This window comes from Physella acuta, unplaced genomic scaffold (assembly GCF_028476545.2).
Source record: "Physella acuta isolate Inbredline_101_S28 unplaced genomic scaffold, ASM2847654v3 ptg000058l, whole genome shotgun sequence".
NCBI classification, from domain to species: Eukaryota; Metazoa; Mollusca; class Gastropoda; family Physidae; genus Physella; species Physella acuta.
Window position 1 is genome coordinate 1,380,930 of NW_026731578.1, and position 23,352 is coordinate 1,404,281.

Sequence of the window (23,352 nt, forward strand, 5' to 3'; positions counted from 1 at the left end):
ACATTTGACTGGTGTCACCACTTGACCAAGGACATTTGACTGGTGTCACCACTTGACCAAGGACATTTGACTGGTGGCACCACTTGACCAAGGACATCTGACTGGTGTCACCACTTGACCAAGGACATCTGACTGGTGTCACCACTTGACCAAGGACATTTGACTGGTGGCACCACTTGACCAAGGACATCTGACTGGTGTCACCACTTGACCAAGGACATCTGACTGGTGTCACCACTTGACCAAGGACATCTGACTGGTGTCACCACTTGACCAAGGACATCTGACTGGTGTCACCACTTGACCGAGGACATCTGACTGGTGTCACCACTTGACAAATAACATCTGACTGGTGTCACCACTTGACCAGGGATATTTTGACTGGTGTCACCACTTGACCAAGGACATCTGACTGGTGTCACCACTTGACCAGGAATATTTTGACTGGTGTCACCACTTGACCAATGACATTTTGACTGTGTCACCACTTGACCAGGGATATTTTGACTGGTGTCACCACTTGACCAAGGACATCTGACTGGTGTCACCACTTGACCAGGAATATTTTGACTGGTGTCACCACTTGACCAATGACATTTTGACTGTGTCACCACTTGACCAGGGATATTTTGACTGGTGTCACCACTTGACCAAGGACATTTGACTGGTGTCACCACTTGACCAAGGACATTTGACTGGTGTCACCACTTGACCAATGACATTTGACTGGTGTCACCACTTGACCAAGGACATCTGACTGGTGTTAATAAATTGGATACAAACATGTACCAAATATGTACTCATTTTTAGCAAGGTTATATGTTGCCCCCACCCACTACCACGACACACACACTAACAAAACAGAGAGGCGAGATCCATCCGCTACGTCAGCAGTACTAAATATATGACTGTTTACTTTATGAATGTAGAAGTTTTAGACCTCTGACCATCGACCTAGCCGGGTACCAGACGGTAAGACGATGTCCTGCGTCTGTTGGTGGGGAAGTAAAGCCTGGTCAGAGCCTATGGATGATTAAACGACCAACATGTAGTGTTTCAAACCAACATCTTCGTGAGACTGATTCAGTCCACTATTTGCCAGTTAGTTGGAGTCTACCTCCCTGGCTAATGGCAGTCATACTCAGCCGGTATACAGTGTCACGATAGTTAGTGAACAGTCATTCACGAATTTATATTGGGCATGAGAAAGCTGGAAATGCAGACTAACATTGTACAAATATAAATATCTATTAGAATATTATAATGTTATAGAGCAGGCGAAAAAGACTGTTGGCACTTGCTTGCTTGCAGACGCGAAAAGAAAATAAACCGGGAGTGATCTCCCCTAAACTTTCTCGAATATTCTTATATAAAATAACAGGGGATGGGAACTCGGGCTATAGACATGATTTTTAATCCATTTTAAATACTTAAAGTTTTAAAAATAGAATAAAATCTCGTAGACAAATTAATTGCACACCTAGTGAACGCGAATAAAAAAGCACATAATAGTGCGCAATATTATTAGTACTTTTAAAATTTACATTAGTTTTTTGAGAAATCGGAAGTAGCGTAAATAAGTACTTCCGGTCAACGAAAAATTCTCAAAATTTGAAAGAAGGTAGAGAATTAGATCTTTTACTTACATATCAAATTTCATTTATCTATCTGAAATAGTACTCAAGTTATAGGCTTTTGAAAAATTCAAAGTAGAAAAAGTACCACTTCCGGTTATCCGAAATCGCTCAAAAGTTGATACGGATCTACGATTTTGATAAAATACTTATATATGAAATTTCATCAACCTAGCTGTAACGGTACTCAAGTTATCGTGTTTACACACGGACACACACACAGACACACAGACATACGGACAGAATTGCAAAGCCCAGTTTTTCAGACTGGAATACGCATAAAACCTTTTAATTTTGATAAATCTGGATTGATAATTTTTGCCCGATTAAAATAAGTCCTCTATACTTCGGATGTGATGAAGGACTGAGGTGTAATACGGTGAAAATAGTTAAAATTTCAAGTGATTTTTGTGCACGATTACAATACTTTCTCTATACTTCGTATATACGAGAAAGTAAAAAGAGAATTTCAAACCACTCTATGTAAAAAATTATAAATAACAGAGGTTAAACTAGGCCCAACTAAAACTACTAAGCACGGCATAAGCGTTAAAAAACCACACCTCCAACCTCTTAGGTTGAATTTCCACAGTCGCCCTTTAAAGAAGCCTTCCCTGGCCTGTTTCTGTCTAGGCCTAATTTAGGCATAAATGTCGGTTGCCTAAATAGGTTCGCCGCGACTAAACAGCCCATTGAGTTGGGTCAAAATAACACGGGTACTGCCGTATTTGTTTTTAGGCCTACCTTGTTTATACAGCTTTGTTTTTGTTATAAACAATACAGATTATGATTCAATGAATGTGATGTCCACATAGCCCTCCCTACCTCAACCATACGCCGTCCGCACTTTTCCACAATTGTTTTAGTTCTATAAATCTATCTTGACGCCAACGAAAGTACAAGCTAATTAATTAGACCTAACGGTTTGTGGCCTATTTTGATTTTTTCTAAAATTAAAAGTTTCGAGTTTACAATATCGGGTAGAACGCACGACTGCTGACCCAAAAGTCCTGAGCTCTAATCCCAGGTTCAGATCCAAGAACACCAAACACAGATGGGTACCTAGAATCTAGATCAATCTCAAATTTTAAAACTACTAAAGGAAGTTAGGCATAAATCTAGAACTGATCAGAATGTCTCATTTGCTGAGAAAAACTAACTATGTGAACTCTACCTAATATTCCCTATGCTCACCAGGCCATAATAAGCAGTTTTTAATCTAAGGAGTTTTAATCCAAATAACTATATCTGTATATCCTGTACCTAAAAAAAAAAAATAATATCCAAAACCTCATTTCTAATGACAAAAATGTAAAGCATCTTTCATACATTTGTTAGTAGTGTAGTGGGTAAGCAAAAACGGTCAGGCAGTTTTTCATTGATTGCTAAGGCTGGTCAATAATGTTGCTTGTCTGGATGCTTGCTAGTGAGACCTAATTCAGAATGTAGGCCCTATGCCTAACATTTATATTATTTTAATGTTTGTTTCTACCTTGCTACACGATCCGACGCTATCTAAGTTACTTTCAAGTGCTGAGCATTTTTCAAAAGGCGTCAATCATAGACTCATGAGTCAGAATTTGACCGCTATTTAAATAAAGTGTGTGCTCGAATATTAAAACATTGGCTTTTATAGTAAAAAAATATATAAAAAAACAACAATTTAGCAATAAAGGGAAATTTACTATGATCTAAAAAGGAAATTTGGGGGCCCCTAAAAATCGGGGGCCCCTGGTTGCAGCCCTCCAGCACCCCCCCCCCCCCCCCCCCTTAATCCGCCACTGCTAAGGTGCAGGGATTTGAAATGAATGTAAAGTTTGAAAATCCAAATAACAAAATTTTATTCAAGGGAAATAACTTTCACAAGAATTGCGAAATTAACCAAGTGTAACTAAGATATGTTGGAAAAGCACAATAAAACGCTCTAAATTTCATTACGTAAGCTTTATAACAAATCTTTGATACTAGCTATGTAACCTTGTAAAAACGATATATTTTACCAATTGAATATTTAACTATAGGTTTTGTTTGAAAGTCTAAAAACGGTAGCTTTTTATAACATACTTCTATTCAATTTTGATGACATACGTTTAAGTGCGGGCCGTTATTTAAATTTTCTATGTAAAATTTTGGATCCCCTAAATAAAGGGATGTCTTTTCAAAAAAATTCAAACATTTGTAACGGTTTAGACCAGGGGTCGGCAACCTTTTGAAGCAGAAGAGCCAAAAGTTACAATTTTAAAAATTTCCCTGGTTTTAAAGAGCCACTAACATTTTTTTATTTCAAATATGTTATTTTTTTATTAAGATTATTAGTATTTGTTCAAGGAGCTGGAGAGCCGCATCTTGATACCAAAAGAGCCGCATGCGGCTCGCGAGCCGCAGGTTGCCGACCCCTGGTTTAGACATTGCTAGAATTATTAATTTTTTTTTAAAATATAGATCTAATTTGAAAAAACAAAAGTTTAGTTTTTATTAAATTCCTTCCTATTTAATAAATATTAATACTTTAGTAATGGTAATATAGATTCCTAAAAAACTGAAGATTTTTCAACTAGAGAACGCCTACCTTTCTTTGTAGTGTGTTCCGTCCTGAACTTAAATAATTTAACTTATGATAAACTAGACTACCCTACTGCATTCACAACACATATCAAACTTCGATACCTAAACATAACTAGACTCGATGCTCCAGAACTACGACACCAACTCGTTTACTTCACCAAGCTCTACAAATGATACTCCTTATCAACAACGATTTCACTGGACCTACTACTACACTTTAACAGTCATTATAATTCGATACCTTAATACAACAAGAATCAATACTCCCGAACTCCAAAACTACGATACTTCATCACCTGCATTCTTATTTCTCTACTACCAATCAGATTCCACTAGACCTTCAACTACACAACAGCCAAATAAATAAACCGGGAGTGATCTCTCCTAAACTTTCTCGAATATTCTTATATAACTTGGAATTTCAATATAGACATGATTTTTAATTACTTTAACTTTTAAAAATAGAATAGAATCTCATAGAAAAAAGAATTGCGCACCAAGCGAACGCCAAAACAAAATGTGCATAATAGTGTGCAATATTATTAGTATTTTATAAATTTACATGCGTTTTTTGAGAAATCGGAAATAGCGTAAATTAGTACTTCCGTTCAACGGAAATTACTCAAAATTTGAGAGAAGGTAGAGAATTAGATGTTTTACTTACATGTGAAATTTCATTTATCTATCTGAAATAGTACTCAAGTTATAGGCTTTTGAAAAATTCAAAGTAGAAAAAGTACCACTTCCGGTTATCGTAAATCGTAAATCGTGTAAAACGTCGAGATTTGTAAAAATCTCGATTTTTTTTTTGCACGATTACAATACTTTCTCTATACTTCGTATATAAGAGAAAGTAAAAATACGACACTTTAACACTTCGATACTTTATACCTATGAAACCATATCAGCAACAGCCTTCCGCCGTTACTCCCAAATCTAAACGAGTCATCAAAACTTACCAAACAAGTGAAAATACTTTGAACACCCTGTCATTACAAAACCCTATACAAAACCCTATACACCAGGACAGATTTATAATTTAAAGTCAGAGAAAACGAGACTTACAAGCCCTATTAAAATGTTCGAAATTTAAATTACGAACTTATTTAATCGTTTTTTACATCAGTTATGTGACACCAAATTAAAAAGGCAAAGTGACTGGTAAAAAGCGCCCCGACCTTTCCAAATTAGGGAGGTGGGGTTGCATATTCACCATCGCGAATAAATATATACCTATATAGACCTAATTTTGGGGTGGAGGTGCAAAATTGATAGTTCGTCCTGGGTGCCGAAATAGATCGCTACTCCTTTATAAAAGTTATTCATTATTAGGTACTTTTTGATAATAACGATTATACCTTTTGCGCCCAAGGGATGGCGCCCTAGGCGACCGCCTAGTTCGCCTTATAGGTAGCGCCGGCACTGTGAATACCTATGTCTACCTTTGGCATTGAATACCTATGTCTTTGGCATTGAATACCTAACTTTGGCATTAATTACCTATGTCTACCTTTTGGCTTGAAATAACATTTTCTGTCTACACTGTTATTTTATTTAAATCCCTGCTTCCAACACATCTGCTTGATAAAACTAAGAAAGGTAACTCGGTAATGTATTGCTAACTTTCTCTTATATTGTTGCCCTTTATTTTTAGAAGCTTAATTTTATCCCTCTAAACTTTATTTATTAAAAATTTTTGTAATGCATTTTTTTTCCATAGATCTTATGATACATATTTATTTTTGTATTGTATCTGAAATAAGGAATCAGACCATAATTTACTCTTTCAAAATGTTTACAAAACCAGATAAACAAGTGAACCAGTTTTTTACAAAGCCTTTCAATTATTTATTGTTATAAAATATAATATAATCAATATCTGGTAAGACAAATCTTTAAAATTGGTCAAAGATTTGAATCAGTTAAATAACAATTTTTTTTTATTTATAAGTATATAAAAACCAGTAAGCATATCTAAAAAATTGATGTTACTTTAATATATAACATTTTCTCTCCCTTTACTTCTACCAGTATCTAGATACTTGTTTCACTCATACATACTTGTCAGATCTAAATATAGCATGACCTACTTACCCAATGATTGAATAGATAAACAATAAAAGAAATACAATAAGTGTGAGGCAGTTTGTGAAGTACATCAGCTAAGTGAGATTAGTAAGTGAGATAGGTAAATATAATGCTGCACACTCACTCTTGTATACTGTATGGTAAGGTTATGTTATACATGAAGGTATGGGTACATTGAAATCAATAAAACAAAAAGATACAATGTAGGTGCTACAATATGAATGCTGAATTCTTACAAATTTGAACACAGCTGAAAAAAGTTGTTACAATGTTGTCTGTGATTGTCATGTATGATTGAGGTATAGGATTGTTCTCATTTTGTCTGTGATTGTTGTTAAATTCAGAGATTATTTCAAGTCTTCATTCCAATTGTTTGTACAGTGTTGGTTGAAACTTTTCCAAGTAGTTAACAATAACATTACAATAACATTACAATAACATTACAATAACATTACAATAACATTACAATAGCATTACAATACCATAACATTGCCATTACAATAACATGACAATGCCATTTCAATAACATTATATTGACAATAACATGAAAAGATTGCTGATAACTACACCCTAGACATTGCCAACCCTAGCTACATCAATCATTTAGTACAGAAATGTCAACTGACACTAACATCATTATGTCAGCTGACAGTAAAAAAATGTCAGCTGAGAGTAACAAATAAAACTAAAACAATAAGTTAGCCTTTGATTTTTACATTTTTACATTCAATGTTATTTAAGTATGTAATAACTTAAGTAAACATTTCTACATAAATTAAAATTGACGCAGGATTTGAACCCAAGTTTTCCTATGACACAGTGGCAGAGTATACTATCTTTTTGTCATGCTATCTCAGAGTATTTGGTTGACCATCATTGCTTGGGGGGGGGGGGGGGTTACTGGCTTTTTTTGGGTGACTTTTTCTCTGTGTGGCGGGACCTGTGGGAGAAATGCAGACATACAGACAAACAGGCATACATATATATAGTAGACATATGGGATGTAGACATACAGCTGGCAGATATTATTCAAAGTTAATTAAATAATTTAAGTAGGGCAACCAGAACCCTAAAAGATAAATTGAATATGTCAGATATAGCTGACTAATGGCTGACTTACTTAACAAATTAAAAATAGATCAAGCTGACTTATGTGACAATTTGAAAAAAAAGTTTAGATATAACTGACTTACTTGACAATTTGAAAAGCAGATTTTTGACTGTGGCTAACTGGTGGAGTAGACTTTAGAAGTGGTTTTGTTGAGTCAGCAGAAAAGTTGGGATCTTCCCTGGTAAAACAACAACAGTAGGTGGTGTGAAGGGGGATGTAGGGGGATATAGGAGGAATGGAGGGAATAGGGAGAGATGGAGGGGAGTGAGATAGGGGTGAAGGAACAGGTAGGGATAAAGGCAGGGTGTGTGGGGGGGGGGGGGAACATGTAGAGAGGGTTAAAGTGTTTCAGGATAGGGATAAGGGTGGGATGAAGTGTTTCAGGATAGGGATAAGGGTGGGATGAAGTGTTTCAGGATAGGGATAAGGGTGGGATGAAGTGTTTCAGGATAGGGATAAGGGTGGGATGAAGTGTTTCAGGATAGGGATAAGGGTGGGATGAAGTAAACAGGAACAGATGAGTAGGATAGAAGGAATCAAAAGAGAAACAACTCACTTGAGAAGAACAAATTCTTGTCTCCCTTCAAATGAGGAGAAGGCGCCATTTGTAGCATCATCAACCTAGAGTAAGAAAAAAAAATAGTAAATTATATACATTATTTATCTCATCACTCAATGCCCTGACCTCAGCGTTATTGAAAGAGGAATCTAACTGACCTCCTCTACAAACTCCCTATGTACAGCGTTGCTCAACTCTTGCTTGAGGGTGTTGATGTGGATGCGATGGGAGACAACTTCTTGCTCCAGGGAGGTAATCTTGTTGACTGCTTGTTGCTGAGTGTCAACAAAACATCCGACAAGATTCTGTGCACACAAATATTACATTTATTAAAAATACTACAAGATTCTGTGCACAAAAATATTACATTTTTTAAAACATCCTACAAGATTCTGTGCACAAAAATATTACATTTTTAAAACATCCTACAAGATTCTGTGCACAAAAATATTACATTTTTTAAAACATCCTACAAGATTCTGTGCACAAAAATATTACATTTTTTAAAACATCCTACAAGATTCTGTGCACAAAATATTTTTAAAAATTGTATACATCCTAAAGAATTGGCACTCAAACAAAAATGTTAATAAGCAATCTTCAAGAAAAGAATTAAGTCCATTTTAATGAAGTATATTATTTTGGACAGAACTGAAATATTAAGTAAAAGATAACATGGCTGATCTAGTAAAAAATTTTTTTAATTTCTGACAAGGCCAAGCAGTTCACCAGAGGAGCAATCAACTCCCCTGAAGAGGGATCAACTCACCTGAAGGGCAATAACTCACCTGAAGGGCAATAACTCACCTGAAGGGCAATAACTCACCTGAAGGGCAATAACTCACCTGAAGGGCAATAACTCACCTGAAGGGCAATAACTCACCTGAAGGGCAATAACTTACCTGAAGGGCAATAACTCACCTGAAGGGCAATAACTCACCTGAAGGGCAATAACTCACCTGAAGGGCAATAACTTACCTGAAGGGCAATAACTCACCTGAAGGGCAATAACTTACCTGAAGGGCAATAACTCACCTGAAGGGCAATAACTTACCTGAAGGGCAATAACTCACCTGAAGGGCAATAACTTACCTGAAGGGCAATAACTCACCTGAAGGGCAATAACTTACCTGAAGGGCAATTAACTCTTGTCCAGCTCTCCCTATGTCCTGGGGAATAAGTTCAGGGTTCAACAGAATTTGGGCCAATGACACATCCCCCATCTTGGAGTCCACAAACAGAACAAACTGTTTCTTCACCTGCAGAGAGGGGGATGGGGGGAGGGGTAAAAAAGAATTCTTAAATTAAAATATTTTGAAAAGGGATTTTAAAAAATATTCCAGATGTTCAACCAAATCCTCAAACTAAACTTATATTTAACTAAAGCTTCAGTTATTTAAAAAACATACAGATGCCAAATTCTTCAAGACCTACCAGTTCTAGAGAGCTTTCAACATTTTTTATGTAAAGGGTTAAAATTTCTTTGTCCCTGTGGCAATAAAATAAAAAGTCAATAATAACAAAATTAAATGTTATAAAATTTGAAAAAAAAAATCTCTCTCTACATTTGGATACAAAATTTTTTAATTTAAAAAAGTGTGTACACTATCAGTATTCACACCTGAGTGACAAAATCTATATTATCACCTGAGTGACACAATCAGTATTCTCACCTGACACAATCAGTATTCTCACCTGACACAATCAGTATTCTCACCTGACACAATCAGTATTCTCACCTGAGTGACACAATCAGTATTCTCACCTGACACAATCAGTATTCTCACCTGACACAATCAGTATTCTCACCTGACACAATCAGTATTCTCACCTGAGTGACACAATCAGTATTCTCACCTGACACAATCAGTATTCTCACCTGACACAATCAGTATTCTCACCTGACACAATCAATATTCTCACCTGACACAATCAGTATTCTCACCTGAGTGACACAATCAGTATTCTCACCTGACACAATCAGTATTCTCACCTGACACAATCAGTATTCTCACCTGAGTGACACAATCAGTATTCTCACCTGAGTGACACAATCAGTATTCTCACCTGACACAATCAGTATTCTCACCTGAGTGACACAATCAGTATTCTCACCTGACACAATCAGTATTCTCACCTGAGTGAAGCTCTTAGTGCGTTTTCTGCATCTTTAAGGTTGCTCACCAACGAGTCCCTCTCATACTCTAACTGTGAGGATTGTTTCCCCATCTGTCTAAGGTGCTGTTCTTTCTGCCGCAGTTCCTTCTCCACTTCTGCTAGCGACTGAAAATTTATTTTATTTTTTTATTTTTTAGAAAGTGTATTTGAAAGTGTATTTTTATAACTTAAATAGGTTTAGCAAAACAAATTTGTCACAGCCAATGTGTAGAATACATCAAACAAACCTCTTGTAAGTGAGCGAGGCTGTTTTGTTGGTGCAGTCCATCAGAGACGCAGACTTCCAGCCTGGCTGTCAGCTCGGTCAGCTGGTCACTCTGCTCCTGCAGCAACACCTGGGCTTTCTGTTCACGGTTGAGGGCAAGACTCAGCTCAACACACACCTTGTCAAACTTGGACGCCAGAACGTACTTGGTGTTCTAAACACAAGAAAAAATAACAACAAAACATAATGATACCAACTTATAACATCAGACATTGTTAAAGAATAAAAAAATTTTAAAGTTTATTAAAAATGTCACAAAACTGTTTCTTGCCTTGGAATTAGTTTTGTCACCACCATCCTCATCTGATTTGGTTGTCTCCCCTATCTGAATCTTTAGCTCAGTCAGCTCTGAGAGTTGTCTTCTCCTTTCCTTCTCAGCTGAGTGCAGTTTCTGGGTCAGGTCCAGGATGTGGTTCTGTAACGTGCTCATCAGCTCCTACACACAGAAACATGGGAACAACAGCATGACAACATCATGACAGCATAATGACAGCATCACAACAACATGGTGATAGCATGACTAGATACTTAACAACAGCAAGATGACAACATCACAACAATGTGCCAGTAACAGCAGGGTACAGACATATGTCTAATGTGGAATTTCTATGATTTAGTGAAAGTGCTGAGAAACTTATCAACATCTGTTAGGATCAACATGACCTGAGCTAATGGATTTCCATGTGTTATTGTGCAAGCCAGGTGTCAGCTAACTGGGTCATGGGCTGGTCAGAAAACCTCTTGTGGTACAAATGTTATTTGTACATTAAAACTGTATTTAAAAACTTCAATACTTCTTGAAATATTTTCTTCCACTTATATAATAAAAAACAAAAGATCTGATTTGTACACATAAACAGTGGAAAGAACAGTAACTGTAAGCTTTACCTGAGATGAGATTAAGCTCCCTTTGAGGATGTTGGGTGTATCATTCAGTGTGTGAGACAGACATTTCTCCAGCTTTCTGGCCAGGGAAGATCTGTCTCGCAGTGCAGTTTGTGTGAAGTAAGGTGAGTTGGAAAATAACCGGTGAATTCTGTCCAGTAATTTACTCAGCGATGATCTAGCAGCGGATACAAGTGTTCTCTGGTCAGTGTGGGCAGCTAAAACAAAAATTTTGGGTTACATTAGTGAAGGCAGATTAAAGAAATTATTCATTAAAAAAAATTCCCATGATGACTTTTTTGTACATAAGTTTCCAATAATATTAAAAATTATTCTATTGCATTGAAATAAAATCCACTAAGATAAAGTCTGACAGAAATAATACCTCACTGAAAAAAAAACTGACTTAAAAACAGACTGAAAAAACCTGTCTGAAATCAAATCTCACTTAGGTAAAATCTGACTGAAAACAAATCTGACTGAAAACAAATCTGACTGAAAACAAATCTGACTGAAAACAAATCTGACTGAAAACAAATCTGACTGAAAACAAATCTGACTTTGTTCTTTCTTTCTGGCCACCTCCAAGACCTCTGTGACGCTACTCAACACAGCATCAAGCAAGCCCTGGCTGGTCAACCAAGCAGTCAAGCTGTTTTGTCTTTCATTTGAGTCTGTTGCTGAGCTGGTGTTCTCTGCATCCTTGCCTGTCAGACCTTAAAACATGCAGGTAAGGAGGAACAATTAAACCAATTACACTTTATAGGAACAATGAAAGAAAGATAAATATTTCAAGTTTTGTGTTTCACATGAAAGAGTTGACCAATGAATAAAGATGAGAACTAAAGCTGGCCAACACTTGTTTGACCATATTAATAAACTAACAAATGCATTTAATATTGAGCTAAAGCTACAAAAAAAAACTAAAATTTTTAACCCTAAAATGGCTCATCTAGATCTATATATATTTGTCTATTTATTTTAATTTAAAATTCCCCAAACATCATGATTTTGAAAACCAAATTATTTTAAATCTCTGTTAAAATAAAATAAATCCTAAACAACAGAATTCCGCATAAGATGAAAAGTTACCTGTAAACTTGCCTGTCTCTGTCCGTCCCCCAACATCAAACCTCACCTGTAAACTTGCCTGTCTCTGTCCGTCCCCCAACATCAAACCTCACCTGTAAACTTGCCTGTCTCTGTCCGTCCCCCGACATCAAACCTCACCTGTAAACTTGCCTGTCTCTGTCCGTCCCCCAACATCAAACCTCACCTGTAAACTTGCCTGTCTCTGTCCGTCCCCCAACATCAAACCTCACCTGTAAACTTGCCTGTCTCTGTCCGTCCCCCAACATCAAACCTCACCTGTAAACTTGCCTGTCTCTGTCCGTCCCCCAACATCAAACCTCACCTGTAAACTTGCCTGTCTCTGTCCGTCCCCCAACATCAAACCTCACCTGTAAACTTGCCTGTCTCTGTCCGTCCCCCAACATCAAACCTCACCTGTAAACTTGCCTGTCTCTGTCCGTCCTCCGACATCAAACCTCACCTGTAAACTTGCCTGTCTCTGTCCGTCCTCCGACATCAAACCTCACCTGTAAACTTGCCTGTCTCTGTCCGTCCCCCAACATCAAACCTCACCTGTAAACTTGCCTGTCTCTGTCCGTCCCCCAACATCAAACCTCACCTGTAAACTTGCCTGTCTCTGTCCGTCCCCCAACATCAAACCTCACCTGTAAACTTGCCTGTCTCTGTCCGTCCCCCAACATTAAACCTCACCTGTAAACTTGCCTGTCTCTGTCCGTCCCCCACATCAAACCTCACCTGTAAATTTGCCTGTCTCTGTCCGTCCCCCAACATCAAACCTCACCTGTAAACTTGCCTGTCTCTGTCCGTCCCCCAACATCAAACCTCACCTGTAAACTTGCCTGTCTCTGTCCGTCCCCCAACATCAAACCTCACCTGTAAACTTGCCTGTCTCTGTCCGTCCCCCAACATCAAACCTCACCTGTAAACTTGCCTGTCTCTGTCCGTCCCCCAACATCAAACCTCACACCTGCATGACCAAGAGACAACACATAGGCTACAAAACAGCTGGATGACCCTTGACCCAGATATGCTAATCTGTTGGATGCCAGCACGGCCAAGACTAGAACCCGAAACTTTAAAATGGGACTCTTCTTCTTCTGGAGTTTCTTATCTGCTTTGTCTGGCTCCGTCTCTCTGCCAGAACTCAGCACGTGACTCAGGTAAATGGCGTGGGTCCGGCACTTCTCCCAGGTGGCGAATGTCTCCTGCAGCAGATGGCACTCTGAGGCTAGTGTGGATGTCCTTGACATTAGAGGGTAAAGGACGCCACTCAACAGGGCACACGCGGCCAAGAGCGACGACGCATTGACCTGCAAATGTTTTAAAAAGGAGATTGTGTTGACCAAATAATACAATACAATAAAAATTTAATTTTCAAAATTTAATTTATTCATAGAATTTGTAAACCTGTGATTCACTTTTAAACTAGCATGAGTGATAAAAAAAAATGTGTTACATATTAGGAAGAAATATAAAATTGTCTCAAGATTCAAAGAGATAAAACTGCTAACCAGTGGATTCAATGAATGTCCATCAAATATCCTAAGCAATGACGTTAGGACACTGAACAACCAATGACGTTAGGACACAGACCAACCAATGACGTTAGGACACTGAGTGACCAATCAAGTTAGGACACTGACCACAACTGAATGAAAACTTCACCTGTGACTCAGCCAGTTCGCGTCTGAGCTGTGAGACTTCGGACTCCAGACCCTGCTGGACATTTCCTGTGGCTCGAACTTTCTCCCAGGCTTGATCTGCTATGGCTTGTGTTTTCTAGAGGAAAAATAATTTTCTCATTACATGTGATAGATCATAGGGTACAATTACTTCATTTATACTCAGCTGGACAGGCAACAAAAAGTGTGACCACCTAGGGTCAAAGGGCAATGAAGGAAAGTGTGTGACCTTTGACCTAGACTGTAAGTCATTGATGATCTGCTTGTAGTGCTGCTCCAGATCTTCCTTCTGTAGAAGCCAGGCCTGCTCTCTCTCCCTGGTAGCGTTGGTCAGCCGGGTGATCTGGTCACCGTGTGTTTGCTTCAGCTCTGTGCACACTTCTTGTTTCTCCTGCAGTGCCATCTGGCAAGTTTTTAGCTGCATGGGGAACACAAATGTCAAAGTCTGGACACTAGCACTATAGTCTTTAGCTCCATATGGTAGCATTACAGTCTTCAGCTGCATGGGGAACACAAATGTCAAAGTCTGGACACTAGCAATACAATCTTTAGCTCCATATGGTAGCATTACAGTCTTCAGCTGCATGGGGAACACAAGTTTAATGTCAAAGTCTGGACACTGTAGCAGTACAGTCTTCAGCTCCATGGGGAACATAAATGTCAAAGTCTGGACACTGTAGCAGTACAGTCTTCAGCTCCATGGGGAACATAAATGTCAAAGTCTGGACACTAGCAATACAATCTTTAGCTCCATGAGGTAGCAATAGTTTTTAGCTCCATGTGGTAGCAGTAGTCTTTAGCTCCACATGATAGCAGTACAGTCTTTAGCTCCACATGTTAGCAGTACAGTCTTTAGCTCCATGTGGTAGCAGTAGTCTTTAGCTCCATGTGGTAGCAGTACAGTCTTTAGCTCCATGTGGTAGCAGTAGTCTTTAGCTCCACATGATAGCAGTACAGTCTTTAGCTCCACATGTTAGCAGTACAGTCTTTAGCTCCATGTGGTAGCAGTACAGTCTTTAGCTCCATGTGGTAGCAGTACAGTCTTTAGCTCCACATGTTAGCAGTACAGTCTTTAGCTCCATGTGGTAGCAGTACAGTCTTTAGCTCCATGTGGTAGCAGTACAGTCTTTAGCTCCACATGTTAGCAGTACAGTCTTTAGCTCCATGTGGTAGCAGTAGTCTTTAGCTCCATGTGGTAGCAGTACAGTCTTTAGCTCCATGTGGTAGCAGTAGTCTTTAGCTCCACATGATAGCAGTACAGTCTTTAGCTCCACATGTTAGCAGTACAGTCTTTAGCTCCATGTGGTAGCAGTACAGTCTTTAGCTCCATGTGGTAGCAGTACCGTCTTTAGCTCCATGTGGTAGCAGTACAGTCTATAGCTCCATGAGGAACTCAAGTTTAATGTCAAAGTCTATGGACAAGTAAAGTGAAAACTTGGTTATGTTGCCTATACTACATTGCTAAAACAGCAGTCGTGTAAATACTAGCCAAGATTTCTAGTACACAACAGCTAAGACTACAGTAGTGTAAATACTAGCCAAGATTTTTGGTACACAACAGCTAAGACTACAGTAGTGTAAATACTAGCCAAGATTTCTAGTACACAACAGCTAAGACTACAGTAGTGTAAATACTAGCCAAGATTTTTGGTACACAACAGCGAAGACTACAGTAGTGTAAATACTAGCCAAGATTGTTGGTACACAACAGCGAAGACTACAGTAGTGTAAATACTAGCCAAGATTTTTGGTACACAACAGCTAAGACTACAGTAGTGTAAATACTAGCCAAGATTTTTGGTACACAACAGCTAAGACTACAGTAGTGTAAATACTAGCCAAGATTTTTGGTACACAACAGCTAAGACTACAGTAGTGTAAATACTAGCCAAGATTTCTAGTACACAACAGCTAAGACTACAGTAGTGTAAATACTACCAAATATTTTTGGTACACAACAACTAAGTCCAGTAATGTGTGTGCCAGCTACAGCCAGATGGGAAGCTAACCATTTGACCTCTGACCTTTGCATCAGTAGCCTGCAGCAGGTCAGCCATTGTTGAAATATGTTCAGTGACCACATCAGCTAGGTCATCCCAGGAGGACAGGTTCAGGTTTTTATCTGGGGCAGGTGGCACAGGTAGAGCAGCTAGAAGCTTTTGGTACAGACTTTGTAGGAAACAGATCCGGTCCTGGCACAAAAATGGCTTGCAGTAAGTACAGCAGATATTGGCATAACAAAATAAAAAGGTAAAATATTGTTACAGATCTGTTTTGATAGGGGCAGACAAAGTAAAGCTCATCAGGTTTTGCAATTTGATATAGCATGAGATTGTGCAAAAAAAAAATCTTTTAAAACTTCTGGGATATTTGTTGTAGTTACAATGAAGGATATGTCCATAAATGATGTCTGCTGTTTACTTTTTTAGCTATTTTTACTCCCCCTACCCCCCACCCCCACATCACAAATCATCAAAACAGTTTCACCCCTCTGAAGACATTGAACACTGGCAAATACAGCTCAATATTAGATTTATTGATCAATCAAATCATTTCTTTATTATTCAAAAAATGGAAACCCTTAAATTCAGCCTAACCTCCCACAATCTTGACACCCCTCACAACCATCACAAAAGTACAATCCCCACCCACTCAGAGTTTGACATCATTCATGGCTGTTTTACAGTCTAAACATCAACAGATTCTATTGTCTACAATCAATTTTAATGCATTTTATTTAATACTAATTGCATTACCTCTTCTTCAGTTCGCCGTCGCTTGACCAGTTTCATAACCTATTGTTGATTAAAATAATACAAATGGTATCAAAATAAAAGTGACTGGAACACTTTATCAACAAGATTCAGTTTGTAGCAAAAATGTTTGTGGCAATTCTTCTATTGCCCTATCAAATAGGAGTTTAAATAGTTGTGTTAGCAAACTATTTCTTACCTCGTCACTGAGCTCTTGAATGCGAGACTTGTCCTTGTTCTGGTTACTGGCATTGTTTTGGAGATTTGTCTTCAGTTTTCCTACTGTAGCCTCCAGCTCAGCATAATTGTTTCTGGTTTTATTCAAATCTTTTGCCGTTTTTGTATAATTTCTATGTGCATCCTATAAAATATATCAATCTTAACCGTAATCTTTTTTATCTTAAATTACTAATTACTTCTATATAAAAGTCTAAATATAGTGTGTCACTTTGCAGAATAAACTTCAAAATTAATCAGCAGGTCTTTCTTCTTCTTCTTCGTTCTTAATTATTAGTGTTGAATGGGGATCGAGATTTATCTGCCAGTGGGTTTGAACTCGAGACTTTGTTCGAATTTATCAACCATGAACTTTTTTTGCAGACTCGACCACGCCTCCAACACAATTAAGCGTTACGTGTCAACTGGTTATGTGCCATTGAGGCCATTGACTCCGATTTCAGCCTGCTTTTCTTTTTGGATTTGCTTCCATAGCCTTTGTCCAACCAAGAACAAACTACAAGGCAGCAGTTGTTTAATTTTGGAGTTGTCTCTCCTAGAAGAGTGGCTGTCCCCAGCTAACGAGCCTCATCTGCCCGAGGGTTCGAACTCGAGACTTTTCGGTTTAGCAACCATGAGCTTTACCGACTCGACCACGCCGATCCCCCAATCAGCAGGTGAATGTACATAATAAATCGATAACTGCGGAACATTGCTTTGTGTTTTATGCGTTAAGATGATTAAAGATTTTAATAAATCAGTTTCATTAATATTTTAATTGTAATTATCCTTCACCCCAAAAAAACAAAAACCTACCTCTATGAGTTTGTCTTTAGCACTGATGATTTCTTTACTGGCTTCAAGTTCCTTTGTTAGTTTTTCCACATTTTTTTTCACTTTTAAAAGCTAGCATTCATAAAGATAAGTTATTCATTATAATATACTGAATATATATTTATAATGAATATATATTTCTTCAACAAAGTAAGAATAAAAACAATGTTTAGGGTTAAACTATTAAAATAAAGAATCTATGTGACTACACACTTTTTTTAATTCATTTAATGATACAAGAAATATGAGAATAAAAATCAGAGTAATTAAAAGTCAAATTTTTGACAATTTAGACTATTTTTTTCAATGATTGATTTGTGGACACTGAAAATGTGAATAAAAATTAAACTAGAGAAAAAAAAAGATGTGCCTTACCTCTTCAGACTGTGTGTCCATTTTCCTTTTGATCTGAAACAACATTTGTTTAAAGTTTTCTACCACAATGCTGGGGTTAGAGGGTTTCTTCCCCTTGACAGTGTTGCTCTCCTCTTTAGCAGCCACTTCTGAAATAAAATGAGTCATGGTCAAATGTAAGACTAACAACATTACAATTATTCAGATTAATTTTGGATAATTAATTTTGCCTTCTAATCTCTAACATAAGTTATTTTGTTTCACAGCTGTCAGACCTTGTTTTAACTTCTTAAAACATTGTTCTGTCCCTTAACATACAGGTGTACTATTCACTGGGGTTTGAATAATTGTATCTATATTTATTTAATTAATTAATAATTTAACTGGTTGTGTTTCGAGATTGACACATTGACAATATGTGTATTAAATACATGAAAAAATGCTAAAAAATAAAATAATAAGTAACACAGGATTTCTCCGAGTGATTATAAAAACAAAATCTATTTCTTATAATTAAATTCCACCTCAAAGTTAAAAATTACTGACAGTTAACTTTTTTTAAAGTGAGAAGATAATTACTTTAATTTTACCTAAAAAATATATTAATTACTCATCAGAGAAGAGATTTAAATTTTGGTTATTTTTGTATGTAGTTGTTATGTAGCAAAATTACTTTAAGCTACTTCCCTTTATACCCTGTTTTCTATTAGTTTTGGCAGATTGCTCTGTTACTTATCTAAGTCAGTGCTGCTTCTAGTCACAGGCTATAGTTCAAATGGTGATTTTAAATATGTTTGCCTATCAGCTCTTTTTCTACTGCAGCTCAGCTTTCTATAATTTTAAATGTTAGGTGGTTGGATGAGATATAGGGGACCACAGGGTTGAGGATTTTGAAAAAAAAAGGTAACTAACATAAAGTTTTATCATACTTTGTTTCTTAACCTCAAAACGGAAAGTCTGTAACAGAAACTCCAGCTCTTTGATGGATCCATCGTAAGTTTCTTCAAGATATTGCTGGCGTTTTTTCGCCTGCAAAACCAAGGTCATAACTAGTCATAAAAATACAAATTGTCAGCACTAGTTATCAGATGTAAGGCAAAACATTAAACTAGCTGAATATATGAGACTAGATTACCTACCTTTGGTTGAATTTCTGAGACATTAACTACCTTTGTTGGAATATCTGAGACTAGATTACCTACCTTTGAAAGCTCAGTTTTTAGTTCATTAAAATTTTTCTGATGTGTTTCTAATTCTTTGGACAGGGTGGCAATCATGGCTTTTTTCTCCTCCAGTTCTGATAACAGCTGCTTCCTCAGGGCGACATACTCTTTCTCTACCCTGTAATCAACAGTTGTTGTGTGTTACATGCGTAAGTTAACTTGTGTGATAGTAAAATATTTTATCCTGGCATATGATTGAGCCTGTGACTTACTTGTCCAGTTTTTGAGCAGCTTCTCGTCTAAACTTTCTCTCCTCCTCATACACATCTTCCAGTTCTCTGAAGTAAAAAAAAAATTTCATGACAAATGAAGAGGAGAATTTTTGTCAAATAAAAATATTTTTTAACTAATGAAGAAAATTCTAGACCAATGAAGAGGAGGATTACTGACAAGAGATTTCTTGACAAACAAGATGACACTGTAGCACTAAGCTGTGACTTACCTGTTTTGTTGTGTTAATCGCTCAATGGCTTTGTTTGCCTCCAGGTTAGCAGATTTTTCTACATCAAGAGCACTGTCTAAATCTCTCACTCGAAGCTGTATAATTCAGTAAAAAAATGTAATTACAATGCATTTTGATATGAATAATTTTCTGCTTTAGTCCAATAATTAACCTAACTAAATATTGAAAGTAAAAAAAAAAAAACTAAAAATGACCTGAACTATCTCTGAGTTGAATTTGGTCTCAAGGTGTGAACACCTTTCTGCTTCAATATTTTCTTCTAGGGATTTAGTCCTTGACTGAGTGCTCTGAAATTTTGTAAGAAATTTACAATATATGCTCAGACTGAAATGTATAAAACTTCAATAAAATATGAAATTCAGGAAACAAATAAAAATTTAGTAAACGTAAATTAAATAATTCACTTAACAATCTTGGGTACAATACAGTTTAATAAAAGAACAAGAAATAAGCTGTTTAAAAAGTTTAAAACAAAGCTTAGAGACTATTTAATGAAACAAAGTGATAAAATAAGTTCACCTCCAATTCAGTCCTCAATCTACTTTCTCGTTCTTTGGTGTATTCCAATTCAGATGTTGTTCTTCTAAGCTTATCAAGTAAACTTCTTTTCTCATCTGATACAAATAAAAATATTTTGATTTGTAGAGTTACTGTATTGACTAAAACATTGGGGAAAATAAATAAGTAATCATAAAAAATATCATAATGGTTGTTTTTATAAATGTAAGTTACAATAACATATAATACTTACTTTCATACTCTTGAAGATGTTCATTCAGCTCAGAAATAAGACTGAAAAATAGTAAAAGAACATGAAACATAAAGGCCCATATATTAGAACTTGATTTATTTCTCAACTTCTTAAGCCAAGTTTTTAAAATCCGACTCTGCTTCACCTGGAATGTTGCTGGCACAAATCCGTTAGTTTGTCCCTTTCATTGAGAGATGAGCCTAGATCTCTTTCAGCCCTGACAAGTTTTTCCTTCAGATCTTCAATATCTTCTTTCAGTTTTGTTTCTTCATCATGTGCGTTGGCTTGGGTTGACTGGAGAGCTGTTTTCAAACTCTTTACTTCTTCTGTTATTTCATTCAATTTTTCTGGTTAATTAAGCAAACAAAATTAGAGTTAACCTAGGTGACTAGGTATTAAGTCTCAAATATAATAAAAATAACACAAACCAATCATGCACAAAATTATGTAAATGTATGTGGTAACCATAAATTAATTTGAAAAATTAATTTGGTCAATTTAATTCAGTTAAATGTCACATCAATTACAAATCACAAATATATAACTAGAATAACATTTTTTACGTTGTCAAAATTGACTGAATTTTGTTGTGAAATGCATTTCTGATGTAATTACGTTTAAGAAATATATAATTTTTTTTATAAATGTGTCTAGGAGTCTGTAGCTAGTACAATATGTGATATAAACCATAAAAATATAAGCTATAAGAAACCCTACTAGTCAAGTCATTGGTGCCATCCAACAGCTTATTTTCTTTTTCTCTTGATGCCTGTGTGATTTGGTTCAGCTGTCTCTGACATTTTGTGAGCTCGTACTCCAAGTTCTGCCTCACTGCTTCTCCTTTCTCTACCTGGGACCGTACTTTGGCTAACTGAGATTCTAGTGCAGCAAGCTAAAACAAAAAATTTTTAAAAATGTTATCAGCATTATTTCAAAATTCAAAGTTTTCTTTTTTAGCACCAAACTATTTAAGCAGTTGAACAAGAAAGATTGAACAAATAATTTAAATTAGGTAAGCTCAAGTAATTCTTAAAAAATACTATAAATATCTCAGTAAAGTAAACAGCTAATTACCTCTTGGTTGCTTTTAGTTGTTGACTCTAGCTTTTGCCCTTCTAGATTGCTCAGCCTTTTTTTCAACTGAAGTACTTGTTCTTCACATTTTTTAATGTAAGAATTTTAATTTTTACATATTATAGAAATATTTTTTAAACTTAAATGGGAAACTATTTGAAAATCTAAAAAAGTATAAGAATTTTTTTTAATTTTCTAATCTTGAAGCAAAAAAATGTTACAAAATACCAAAAACACTAAAAGTACCTTCTTCAGCTTGTAAATCAAGCTTGAGCTGTTTATTACTCAATCTTAACCGATGGACTTCATTGGCAAGTTGGCCGTTGTTTAGTGCTCCATCCATATAAGTAGCAAAGTCACCACCTTGTAAATCCTGAAATTTTAAAATTCAAAATTGTTATCAACAGCTAATATGATTATTATCTTAGAGTTTAGAGAAAAGGATCCACTGTTCCATTACATTATCAAAGTACCGTCAAGGCTTTTTACCTTTTCGAGCATGAATGTGTTTGGCTGAGATATATCTGGGTTTCCTTCTGTTAGAGAACTTTCTGGTGCAAGGTGAAGGCTAACTTTTTTAATATCTACAGACATTGTTCACTTATTTCAGTAAACATTTCTTGACAGAGAGCTGAAAATATAATGCAAGGGATTGTGCATACATTTTTAAAATTAGGACATTTTACCCAACTCCCCTAAGGGTTTGAGTGGTCTAGCGGTAGAGAGCTGGACTGCTATCCCATAAGTCTTGCATTCAAATTTGGGTTCAAGTCAGTAGACCATCCCTGAGTCCACCCAACTCTGATGGGTACCTAACTCACATTAGGGAAAGTAAAGGCGGCTGGGCATAGTGCTGACCACACTATTTCTTCATATTTAGACTTTAGAAGTCACAGAAACAAGTGAACTCTACTTCACTTGCCCTATACTAGACCGTCAGGTTTGAAAGGGAGCTTTACTTACTTACTTTTACCCAATTCCCTACCAAACATAATCTAATAGATCTATCATTTTTAGAAAACACCCCCTCTCCCTCACAAACCATGATAAAATTCATGAGATATTGCAAAAAAAAGCAATAAATTGAATTGCCAATTAAACAAAAAAACTGAAGAAGCTGTATTTAATCAGTCCTAGATAGTAGTAGATACACTTTCAGGGAGTGCCCAAAACTGAGTACCATAGACTCCCTATATGTAATTAAACACCTGTTGGTTGTTAAACCTCTCGGGTGGTTTTTAATTAATCTATAATATATTTTATTTTAACGTTGGCTGTAAATTTAAAAACAGGTCCAAGCAAGTCGAATATTGAACTTCTCTTTACTTTAGTAAATTAACGATGGTTTAAAAGTATTCTCTATGTTGTGACTATAAATTAATTCTAGATCTATCTAACTTTAACTACCTGTACGCTATCAAGCAACAGTTTAAACAAATTTATTGTAAAGCTCTTTAATTCATTACGGTTCTCTTTTGGGAATACTCATTCAAAAAGTAGATTCTAAATTTCTAAATGTTTGTATCGGAGATCCGCTGTACAGCAGTAAAGGTCAACAATAAAACCAATGGATGTAAAACAAATCATAATTTTTACTATTTTTTTTTGTGAAAATTTTAAAATAT

At 36.5% G+C, this 23,352-nt stretch overlaps 1 protein-coding gene across 1 annotated transcript; it reads right to left on the reverse strand.

Moving 5' to 3' along the window:
• Positions 1-6,029: 6,029 nt before the first annotated feature.
• On the reverse strand, positions 6,030-23,266 carry LOC131948262 (coiled-coil domain-containing protein 171). The gene is made up of 32 exons (XM_059309803.1): positions 23,135-23,266; positions 22,217-22,358; positions 21,974-22,100; positions 21,728-21,807; positions 21,371-21,545; positions 20,799-21,000; positions 20,654-20,694; positions 20,422-20,516; positions 20,097-20,189; positions 19,882-19,976; positions 19,652-19,717; positions 19,419-19,557; positions 19,146-19,245; positions 18,238-18,365; positions 17,845-17,934; positions 17,012-17,173; positions 16,816-16,854; positions 16,084-16,251; positions 14,289-14,477; positions 14,043-14,156; positions 13,297-13,687; positions 11,846-12,001; positions 11,289-11,503; positions 10,672-10,836; positions 10,363-10,554; positions 10,095-10,240; positions 9,392-9,446; positions 9,088-9,216; positions 8,116-8,262; positions 7,955-8,019; positions 7,481-7,576; positions 6,030-7,227 (listed from the first exon to the last, which is right to left on the reverse strand). Exons 2-32 carry the CDS (start codon positions 22,319-22,321, stop codon positions 7,185-7,187), a joined length of 4,008 nt encoding a protein of 1,335 aa, XP_059165786.1. The 5' UTR covers positions 22,322-22,358; positions 23,135-23,266; the 3' UTR covers positions 6,030-7,184.
• Positions 23,267-23,352: the final 86 nt, after the last annotated feature.